General features: G+C 38.3%; 1 protein-coding gene across 1 annotated transcript in view; it reads right to left on the bottom strand.

Annotated features, from left to right (window-relative positions):
* CUNH11orf49 (chromosome unknown C11orf49 homolog) overlaps nucleotides 1-12,306 on the bottom strand; it is an 82,443-nt gene that overhangs the window by 51,204 nt on the left and 18,933 nt on the right. The window contains exon 3 of the mRNA XM_042813738.1: nucleotides 3,604-3,734. Within this exon, the coding sequence (XP_042669672.1) occupies nucleotides 3,604-3,734 (131 nt within the window). The remainder of the gene's footprint in view (nucleotides 1-3,603; nucleotides 3,735-12,306) is intronic.

A 12,306-nucleotide genomic window follows, 5' to 3' on the forward strand; every position in this document is an offset into this window, starting at 1 on the left:
AAAAAAGAGAAAAGCCATTGAAAAGTACCGAAGAAAGCTGGGGCTCTAGGAAAAAAAGAAAAGAAAAAGAAAAAAAAAAAGTACCACTGGTTCAGTCTGAGCTTTCTGTTTGCTTCTCAATATATCAGGCCTGGAACAAGTTTCTCAGTGCAAAATATCTTTAATTGGCTGGAAAGCATTTAAGAAAAAATCTTTTTAATTAAAAACAGAACCAACAAGACATGAAAGCCAAGGGGGTTGGGAGAGGCATATGTTGACCTTATGAAGCTTTACAGCAGAACTCTGCAGGGGCTGTTTAAACTGAGAAAGCACAGTTTTAATTAAAGAGTCCTGAAGAACAGACAATTCAAAAGAGCAGGTCAGCTAGATTCCAAGAGGTCAATTTAAGCATAAGCAGAAGGAAAACAAGACTTCTGGTCATTTTACCTTCCTCTGGGAGAAATCTGTTGCTAACCAAGCATTATGCTCTATGTTTCTGAACACACAAACTAGCTGTCCTCTAACCACCTCTATGAGTGTTGCAAATCATTGTTAAGTGTTTATAGAATGCAAGAAATTTTCTGAAGTCCTCAACAGTTTCTTAACAGTGGATCGCATTCTAAAATAAACTCAATTGTATTTCCCCCCCCGCATGGAATCCCAGATATGCATAAACATATGCTTAAACATACTTGAAAACAGAACTCTGCACCTTGCTGAGCTTCAAAAAAAGGAAAAAAGTAAAAAAATAAAAAAATAAAATAATAGATCCAGTGTATCACCTTCTTTTTTTTTTTTCCTAAAAATTTTCTTTATTTTTTTAAGCTTATTATGCTACCAACATACTTAGTGAAGCCAGAGACTTTTCCTTGGTATTTTGACACAAAATAATTATAAATAAACATATAATATTTATTTTATAAATACATTTATAAATACATTTATTTATTTATTTATAAATAAATAAATAAAATAATTATAAATCCAGTCTCCAATATGAGTAAAAATGTAACTAAAACCTATCAAGCTGAAGAGATTGTATGGTATAGGAAATTCTGTTGATGTTAATCCTAGCAGGACTCTAACTTTTCTACTTCCTGCACATAATGATATTAAAACTGTCATAATTCTATCAACATAAAATAAGATGCTACAGCAACAAACTGTCTACAGACAGAACTATGATTCTACGCAAGCTCATCAAAAATAACTATTTTTTATATGTTCATATGGTCCTGTGTTCTAGTTCAGTGATCATAAAAAAACAAACCAAAACAAAACTAACTTCTGGAATAATCTAATTAAAAGACATACCACCATTCCTTCTTCTAAAGAAAGCTCCAAGTTGAAAGTCTCACTTGCTTTGGGCATCACTTAGTTTGATTTTTTCCTCTCATAAGGAGACATTTTGTCATTTAAAACACTAATGATCTCAATTCTGGTTGCTACCATTTGTTGCATAACATTATTGCTTACTTCATTCACCCAAAAAGAAAGTATTTAAAAGAAGTAAATCCAGGTCTAATCTATGCCTTGGGATGGCAATGATCATCTTTCATCCATCATGTTGCACTGTTTTGGTGGCAACTTCTTAGTAAATTGAGTTTAGCACTTAAAATAACATGGATGTTCTGAGTTCTCCTGTTGTGCAAATACAGCAGAAATATTTTAATTGCAGACATACTGAGAAATTCCACTAAGAAGTTAATGTGATTCATTAGGGATAAAAATCTCAGAGCAAATGAAACTAAAATGAATAAAAACAAAGTTCTAGACTGTAATTACTGCTAGAGAACAAGAAGAAATTAGACTGAATGGCTTAAAGTTTGTCAGCAAGTTCTCTGAAGCTGCACATTTCTGTCTCCAGTTAACATAGGAAGAAAGCATGTAAATGTACAGGTAAACATGCCACATTTGCTCAGATCAAGAAGTGCAGCCACTCAAGTTTGAAGTCAGAAAAACATATCCTGAACTCTTTGAAGACCAGAACCACAATAGAGTAGCATTCATCTAAGCTTTTTTTTTCTTAAGATTCCCCCATTCCCTCGCAAAGTACCTTGGTGATTCCATTTTCACCCAGCCCTTTTCTGTATTTACATACAATTGCTAAAAGTAATAGAAAATCGGCGCATTATGTAGCCAAAACTTTTTGGTTCTGACAAATGAAGATGACCCAGTGAAGGTTAAATGTTAGACAGACAAAGCTTGTCGAAAATTTGCATTGAACGTTGATTGAGTACCTTCCAGCAGATAGCTTCTTCTCAAGTTATTGGCAACATTCACCACTGAAAGCTGCAGTTCTGCTGGATGACTTTCTTATTATCATCTCTCAGTTCTATGGTGTAACCGTGTTCCAGGAATCTACACTCTGTTTTTCCTGATAATGATCTGACTTTATATCATAGATGTCTTCACTGCATACTCAATAGATTAGTACCATACAATTTACACAATGCCTTAAAAATGCTATCCCTGAACCAATATATTTGATTTAGAACACAACAGAGTAACTGTCACTAGTAAGACAATATTACAGACAGTGTACCCAATTGCTTCAGTACCTAATTATTTTGCCACGTTTAGCTATAACTGTCAAATTTCAAAGGATTTAAAATAGCATGTGTCAAAAAAGCCATCTCCCTATTTATAATCTTGGAAACTCTGTTCATCAAAAGCAGAAGTCTTGCAAAACTTAGCCAAAAGTTAAGGATTTATCTGTAGATTTATCTCTAGTCTTCCCTGCAACAAGAAGTGAGGTAGAATATCTTGAAACAAGTGAGACTGATTGTGAAAAAAACAAAAAACAAAAAACAACAGAATGAACTCAAACCACTGAAATCCGCATTTGTACAGCAACATTCATTATGTTTGCTTAAAATTCTGAACTTAAAGACTAAGCCAAAACTTAATTTTAGTTGCATGCAGTTACATGAGTTTATTTTGTACTCTGGCCAGTTCTTCAATACCTACTCTAGTGTGTGCAGTATAAGAATAGCTAGACAAGATAGCACAGTGCTGAATAGTTATTTTGGCATTGAACCTTTTTCCTTGTGGCTGAGGCTGGGAAGGTCACCCAGCTGTCAGTGGTCCCCATTCCACAACCACCAGGTTCCTGTAATGTCATCTAAGAAATGTGCCAGAACTAGCTCAGACACAGCTTAGGTGCCCATGTTCAGCCCAACAATGCTGTACCCTGTATATCACACAGAGCTCCTAGCCAAAGAACTCAGCACCCCATCTGCCTTGTAATAGCAGCATCTCATGCTTCATAGTCTACATTCAAACTATCTCCAGAGCTGCTATCTGAGTCCCATCCGACCCCCAGAACTTGTATTTTCTCCTTTGTGTCCTCATGCATAGGACCACAGATGTACTCCCTCTGCTCTGTTACTGCTTGATGAGCTGTTCTGCAGTAGAAGAAACACTGGCAACAAGGTGCTCCTATGTTAATTTATGCTGTGGGCACTTTTTTTTTTTTTTTTTTTTTATTCCACAGGCCACTATGGTGATGATGCCTTTTAACAGAATCAGTGTATTAGATCAGCGCGCAGTGTCAGCATTTGTGCAGCACCAGTAGTGTAGCTAACAATTTTGATATCAACGTAATGGTACTGGAATACTTGCCTCCATTTTTCCCCACTGTTCGGAAACATCTCCAAAAAGTCCGAAGAAAAGATGCCCTGTTATGAGGGGTAGCTTGGACAAAGCTGAACTCACGGAACAAAATGTGTGTTCCTTGACGTACGCTGTTAAAACTGTGGAGATAAGTAAAAACAAGAGATCGTTAGAAAGCTGAACCAGTGTGAATGTTCTGGGGCCAGCTGGAACAGTAGCAAGAAAACCACTGGCAGTTATATTTTGTGAAACCGAGTCTCTAAAGCTTATATCCATCTGTCCTCTAGAGGCAAGACTATTTGCAAAAACCGCACATTGGAACTTAATTATAGGAATTAGAGGTTTGTGAAAGTAAAATTCATTCTAAAGAATCCCAGCAAGGGGTGTCCAAGAGCCATTTAACATCTTGAGACCAATCCACCATAAAATGGCTGGCTAAGAGTTACGGTTGTTTGTCTGATCAGAAGATGCCCTTTGTTTTAGCATCGTTTATATTTCAATGCCATTCTCACCACCAGTTTTCCTTGAAGCCATAAAACAAAACCAAAAAAATATTTAACACATGCCTCAAGATTTCATTTTTAGGTTGATTACTGAGACATGACTGTATTAGATGTATAAAATCTACCTCAGGAATCATGAAAAGTAGACTGGCACTCCCCTAAGTGATACTCTTGCACAAGTGCATTTTGAAAATAGTACCTGATCATTACAATGGAAAGTCAGTTTGATATTCAGACCCTTGTATTTTAGTGCAGATTTCTCATATTTGAATTGTATGCACTTTAGGCTGACTTATTATAGTAAACATTTGTCTTAAAATGCTTTCTCTGAAGTATAAGAAGCTCTCCTTTGGGTATGGTGAAGCTCAGCATGTAAGAACAATGGAAATGCAAATACAAACATTATATACCAAAGGTACAATGATAGAGTTGCCTCAAAGATGGAGTTTGTGCATTTCACTGTGAATCATGCATGTGGGACAAAGCTTTCAAACACTCCAGAGAGATCATTAAAAATATTCACTTGGGACAGCAGCTTAACTTGTCCACACGAATATAGAGCATTAATGAAAGAGAATGAAGAGAATCTAGAGAATTAATGAAAAAGATATAAGCTTATTTTCATCACAGCAGAACCTCTCTGTGGGTAGCATTTCTGCTGTAAACAAAATCCAGTGGTCAGTGGGAACCCTTTCAACTTGCAATTTTAAAATCAGCCCCTTAAATATAAGTAGTGTAAATCACCTTTTAAGTTTCCTAGCTCAGAAAAGTGTCTTACATTTGAGAGGGAATTACACCACAGATAAGCAAAATTAAAGTCAGATATCAGGTGGGAGGATGGGAGGGCTGAGAAAGGCCAATGTAACTTTTTCAGATAAGAATTTGTATTTGTTCTTTTATGTCTCTGTAATCAAAACTTTCTGTCGTATGTTGAAAGCACCGATTCTAGCCCACCTGTTCTGAAGGAAATTCATGCAAAATAAGTACAAACAATCACATTATGATTAAGAAACACACATGATCTTTGAAGTTTGGAGTTAGAAGTACTCCTTCTGTAAACATAATGAATAAACAAATTATTTCATATTTATGAAACCAGTGCTGTGCAAGTCAGAGAAAAGCACAGTCACTGTACCAGCAGACCTTAGTACGTATACGCTCTGCCTGATCGAAATACAACCAATGAGAGGAAAGGCTTCCATGACTCTCATTGTAAGTGAACAGTATTCATTACAAAGTGCTCTAGCTCACTGCTTCAGAGGGAATGAGTACAGAGTATGGGAAAGTAACATGATTTAACACAAGATGACTGTGACAAAGCTGGAAATGGGATTTCAGTTCTTCTCACCCCAAACCAAACCAAGCCTGTAAGACTTTTTTCATTTCTTATTTGCAATGTTTTACTGATGATTTGTCAGGCTGATGGAAGAACGAGGGATATAAATGAGAAAATGAAGAAACTTTGTATAATTGGAGAAGGCAGCATTCAAAAAGATGACACATACAAGGGACGTTTATAGGAAAAGAAAGAAGATGAAGGCAAGAGTACGCTTGTTTAGACCGCTGAGGGAGTCAGAAAGAATCACAGAACTGCAGGATACTCAGAGTAGTTTAAATCTGAGAAAGAAATGAGGAGGGTTAGCGGTACAGTGAGACATCTAAATGCACCTGAATTATGTTGCTCAGAAGAACTACAGTACCTGCACTATCTGGAAGCAAATCCTGGCACATCTATGATGGAAAGGTTCAAACATGAAGCTAACATACTATTAACTCGCAGGAGACAGCACTAATATCTTGCTTCTTAGCCCTAATAAAATGAAAACTCAAATCACTCATGTTTTCAGCATGGGATGGCTCTAAAACTACCATGAAAATGGCTAGTAGAAGTGATCTGCAGGTAAACCCTAGAAAAAAGAAAAAGACTACCAAAAACTCTAGCAGTTATTACAACTGCATGTACGTGGTATGACCATCACATTACCTATATTTTTATAAATGCTTGCAGGGATGTCTTTTCCAGTTTCTTTTGAAATAAAACAAGCTACCGCTCCAGAGGAACAGCTTAAGTAAGCAAGATAACGACAGCAAGGCAACAAACAGTTCCGACTTTCTCAGCAAGTTTAACAGCTGCTGAGATTCCTCCTTTAGGATTGCTCAGTCTTCCCCCTGCCTTCCTCCCACTGAAAAATTCATTCCCTTTGCAAAGTCAAGTGGCCAGAGCTTAGCAGTGCATTTGTGCAGGAGAAAGACTTACGACCAAACTAGAGCATCTTAACACACTATCAATTTGTCCTCATTCAGATAAAAGCAGGTCTGTAAACCTAGAAGCAAAAGCAGAAAAAAACCCTTCTCATTTATCTGATTAACTTCTCCTTTCCCCCCTTCAGGTTTTACTGTGGTCCTTGGCAGAGAAACCTTTTAACAAGGCTGAAGGTTTCAAAGCCTCCTGCTACAGACCTAATGGTTGCCTTGGTCTTCTGTTACCAGGAAACAGCACAGGCAAATCAGAACATTAACAAAAGTTACTAATGACATGATTTTATTTGTCTTGCAGAAGCTGAGACTAGAAGTTGAACGAAATGTTCCTTAGGTAACCTCAGTTCATTACAACACTCATATTTCACACAGGAATTGCTACCTGACTGGTACTCCATTAGCCAAACAGCTTCCCTCATTCACTAAAAGGACATTCTGGAGAAAGATGAGAAAGAAATAGAGCAGAAGTCGTTGCTCAGTTGGAAACTCTAAAGAAGTTTCTGCAGTCGAGACTTCAAGGTCTTGCTTTGTCACTCTTTATCCTCACAAGCCCTAGAGCAGCCAAACCACAGCACTGCATCCCTTCCAATAGCACTGCTGAGAAAGCTGCACCTTGCAGCACATCTTGTCTGCACTTGTGGGACTACACAGGCACAGGAGAGGAAGAAAACAGTTTTGAGAAGAGACTGTGATAAAACAGCTCCAGCCCTCAGAAATGGCCCTGCTGGGAACTCTAGCACTCAGGTGCTGCTTCTCCAAACAGAGCTGCTTTCACTGGGGCTTTGTCTTTTGTGTAATTACATTTCGGCAACTTGCCAGAGTTCAGAAACTTTCAAGCACCCTTTTCAAACCTTTGGACTTCTAAATAGATTGTGAAAGTCCCAGGATGCTATGGTAACATCCCAATTGAAACTCACTACAGTAGTTAGCCTCTGCCTGCTGAACTTTGGCAAAGCTAGCTATGCATAATGCAGAGAGAGCCATGTGTCCCCAACAAGGACAGAAGAGCTTGTCATGGTCCTGCTTCCCCTTAGCAAGTGCCACCTTTGGCTACCGTGCAGAGAGCTGAAGGAGTGAACAGGACCCCTCCTCTACTAAAGAGACAGCAAAGAACAAGGGCCAACATTCCTTAACTTACAGCATACTGTTTGCATTTTCCTCTGAGATCATGATGAAAGAAGGAAAACTCACTGTGAAGGCTCATCCTGCTTCTCTAGCATGAGCACCTCTTTTTCCATCCCCAACTTCTCTTCCCAGTCCCACTGGTGTCTCCATCATGAATAGACAATTGAGTGCCTTAAGTGAGAATAAGGTAGTCTCAAACTCAAAGAGGCTATGGCTAGACTGAGTGAAACACTTGCAGGGAAAAACAGCACAGAGGACTTGATGACAACATTTTGGGTATTTCAGCATTTGCTTTTCTTGAAACGCGCATTGCTAGCTCGAGTTTGGTCCCATGGACTGCATGCTCATTTGCAGTTGGAACACATCTTCCAATTTAGTTCCTCTGAAAGGAACCCAGGTCACGAGCTCCAAGCACTTACTGTGCTTTTGGTATGAACCAAAAGCACAGTAAGGATAATCAGGAGCATTAGGATTAGAGACATTTGTACAATGGGTAACAAAGAACTAGCTCTAGCAATAGAAAATACTGGAGGCTTTAACGTTCAGGAAATTTCTGTTGTTAAATAACTCACCCACACACTTTAAAGCATCCCCAAGTGATCAATCACTCTCACCCCAAGGTTACGCTCTCTACTAGCAAAGCGAGCTGTACCTTGCCTGGAACAAGCCCTGAGAGGGAACACTTGAAATGGCAGGCACCACTGAGAAAAAAAAAAAATCCCAGCTTCACTACAGCTGTGAATAAATTACTGCTGAATGGATGTGGTTTAACATAAACTAATACGTGAAGAATAGCGATCTTAAGTTTACCACACTACGTGCAATATGTAGACCAATCACTGGGTTATTTCCTTCCTTATCACTCTTGCTTGGAAGGTAGTGTAGGAACATTAGCATACCTCAATGCAAAGCTACTGTATTGAGTGCTTTTTAAAATTCCTTAGATAACAATATTTGGGAGAACAAAGTCAGCCTTACGAAAATCAACGTCTTCCTCTAATGAAATTAACAGTACTTTTTAAGAACTTCCACTGAAATGTGTTAGCAGTATTAAGATGAAACAGATGCTGAAGGTTATTTCTGATGGCTGGCTTTAAGGAAATATCCTTAAATATCCTGGGCAGATAGGAAATCATTAACACAACATATTGGTGAGTGATGTAACACTGCAAATAGATGAGATTTTTTGCTATGCTTTCTGTCTCACCCACTCAAGTTTATTTCAGCTGAGGGGTGTAGAGAGAAGGAAAGGAGAGACACAAATGCTAACAATTTATTTTCAGCCTGTTTGGTACAGGCACAGCAATCTCTGTATTCATGGCGGCATTAGTACAGGTGGTACAGAGATTATCCCAAGTACTGTATGAAAGGAAATGAACAACAGCACCTGTGACACAGCTCAGAGCAGGCAGTGAAAAAGCCTTCTTGTGTTGCTTTGTAGCAAAACAAACCCTCTGAGACCAGTCTACAGATTCTGGAAAAGGAAAGGATGAAAGGAGTTGCTGTGCTTGCCCTTTATTACCCGGAATCCCTTTATCTTTTTAGAGTCCTCTCCCTTGATTTCTCCTCTGCTAGGTCAGTAACTTAACACCTTAAAGTTTTCAAATGAAAAGCTAAAATGACCTTACCATGCTGAATTATTAGTCCAGGATTTTAAAAAAAAAAAAAAAAAAAAGCAGCAGCAGCAAATAAGGGCTGGGGAGGAATCTCTAAAAACAGAGGCCTTTTGATCAGAGCAGCATCCTGCAGTTTGCTGTAACTCAAGCTGGCCATTCTAACATAGTAGGAATTAAGGACTCCCCCTGCCAGGCAAGGACCTATTAAAACACAATAGCTGTTTGAAAAGAGTAAGGCAAGCTGATATGGATATAATAGGCCACATATTGAGACCCCTTTCTACTCTGAAATAAAGCTGCTTCTTGGAGTTATGGGCTGGGAAACCTAGTATTCAGGAAGATGGGAAGGGCATACAATAGAATACGGTAAATGGAAGATGGTAAATAGCCATGCAGAAGTCCTCTAAGGTGCTTAGGGAAAAGTAATGAAGCCTCAGAGATAAGCATCAATCACTAAGAGTAGCTTTTTCAGTCTGATCAGGTAATTTCAGACCACATGGTGTTTCAGTGAGTCTAGATATGCCTTGATGGTATAAACAGAGGTCTACTTTTTACAGTAGAATACAAAACCACAGCGTGTTGCCCACCACAGAGATGGCTGTGTGAATACTGTTGTAACTGGTTTTATGGAGATCACTGCAAGTTCCTACCCAGCTGCACTCCAAAACCCTCGTTTTACCCCAAACATGTTCAGAAAATATATATCCAGAATTACACAAAGGAAGCTGTTAACTCCCCAGCTAATGTATTTAGTATTTGTTCAAACTGGTCTAGGTAGCCATTATAGGGAAGAAGAAAATTCCTTATTGAGCTGCTCTATGACCTTCAATACTCTGAGGGCATGGGAGATTCAAGTCCTCTACATTATTAACACACAGCCATGATCTCTGTTCTTTGCCTTAATTCATAAGCAAACAGATAGTTTTGCTCTCCCTGTCATGTTGTGAATAGTTTCAAGATGATTCAGAAACCATTCAGAGAACTGGAAGCATGGGAGAGAGGATGGTACAAGGAGGAGAAACAGAGTTAAAAATGCAAACTTCACACAGTGGTGTACAGATTTACCCTGGTTTAACAACTTTGGAAGATGGTATGGAACTGACATTGACTGGAGATGGAATTTGATAACAAAACATCAATGTCCACTGAAGGAGGAGTTTGAATTCGAACAGTATTGAATGACCCATCCTGTACTGTTGAGAACAAAACATAATGGTGAGTAAAGGCACACTGGCTTCTCAGAAAGGTGAGGCCAAAGCAACAAGCATAAGTAAAAGGCCCGCTTGCTCCATCCTGCAGGTAGTGTCCTGTACACCTCATTGTAAGACAGTTGCATGTTTTGAAAATCAGAATTTGATTAGTTTAAAAGATAGCAGCACAATCACATCACAGTGACTACAATCCACAAACCACTGAAATATAATTTCTTAATTATTTTCAAAGGAGATTCAATACAGTTCCACCATGTGTGCAGCCTCCATATTTGCTCTTTTCAGTCTTGGTTAGAGGGGGGAATTTTAGAAGGAAAAAATTACAACTAATACTCTTTCACCTATTCAATTTTGTTGGCATGAAATACAGCACATTCAAGACTAAGCAGCTTCCAGTATTTCCATCATGGCAATAAATGAACACCGCTGTTTCCTTACTATAGATGGACCTCCATCAATTTTCATTAACATCAATTTAGAGATTACTTAGCTAAACCACTTAATGCTCACTACAACTGCATGGCTGTAGCGTTGACCAGCCGCTGTTCGTCCAGCATATTTGGAGATATGCAATAGGATTAATTTTACAGGGCATGAGATTACTGCAAATCTCTGAGGATAATTATATGAGGTATACAGAGGTTGTATGGTTTCATCACTAGACAGCATCAAAAGTCTGGTTTTTTTTGGAATTGATTTCGTTTGATTTCTATTTGATTAAAAAAGAAAATAATATTAGGTTTTCTTTTTAAAAAAAAAGGAGAGAAGAAGCTAAAATAAGGTGTTTTTTTTTAAATGCACTTTTCAGTTGAGATAGAACTATAGGGCTTACAACTGTTTGCTATTCATGGTGATATGGAGACATTTAAGGGATTTTATCCTGTAAAGGATAAGGAATCTTATTAGAGAATCTTATTACATCCCATTGCTGTAAGCATTTGTGATTTTTTGCAGCTTGGCATATCCAGGTTAGGAAAAAATTTACATTTGTTGGCCATGTCCATAGTTGAAAGACACATATTCTTTGCAAGGCAATCAGAAATGCTCCTCAAAATTACCTGTAACACCAGAACATTCTACAGTCTAAGACTGAGCATTACCAAAATGTAAAACACCTCAATCCTGCTCCATTTTTTTCTTTAAAATCTTGCTCATAAAGTGCATCTCAAGCTTAAATTACTTCATTACTTTTTAATACAGTCTTACAAATACACGAGAGCTGCTCTGAAAATAATGCCTCCTATTATACTATGTTGGTGGCCTCTGATATATTATCAGAGGTGGATATTGGTGATATGGCAGTAGAGGCTGAGTCTTCCCACCACTCTTCCATTACACGTTGTTGCTGTGTGACAGCTGGCAGCAGAGAGGCAGTCTGACAGAATGGCTTCAGACATGAAAGTGCATATGAAGCAAATGTGTGTCACTGGATTTCTCCATGTGGAAATAACTGCACCCACTGATGTTTGCTGAATGTTTATGGAAACAAAACAGTGAATGTGGGCACAGTGAGGCACTGGGTGATGCATTTCAGCAGTGACAGCCATGGCAGTGGTTCACTTCCACTGGTGCAGATTTATACGAGAGTGGCATGCAGGCTCTTATTCATTGCTGGCAAAAAAAAAACAACAAAAAAAAAACCACAACATAACATATGGTGGTGACTACGTTGAAAAACAGTATTTTATAGCTGAGAATTTGCTCTATCAAACAGCGTTACTCTGCTCTTTCAATCTGAGACAGTTTCCGTGGAAATAAATAGGAGGCATTACTTTTGGAGCAAGCTACTTAGATAGATAAAAGCCAAGTATTCTTCTGGAATTGATCTCCTGAATGCATATAATAATCTAGACTCACAGCAAGATACTTTAATGAAACTAAACCAAAAGGGTATTGTTAATGCCGAAATCATCACGTATTCAGCAGTGATTCTCTTCCATCTTGAGACATGTAAAATATTCGTGGAGAAAATAGCATATTAAAAAAATTAATTGCAGA

The sequence above is a fragment of the Centrocercus urophasianus genome, unplaced genomic scaffold, assembly GCF_019232065.1.
Source record: "Centrocercus urophasianus isolate 14NV4802_14NV808 unplaced genomic scaffold, USGS_Curo_1.0 seq_14, whole genome shotgun sequence".
Classification (NCBI taxonomy): domain Eukaryota; kingdom Metazoa; phylum Chordata; class Aves; order Galliformes; family Phasianidae; genus Centrocercus; species Centrocercus urophasianus.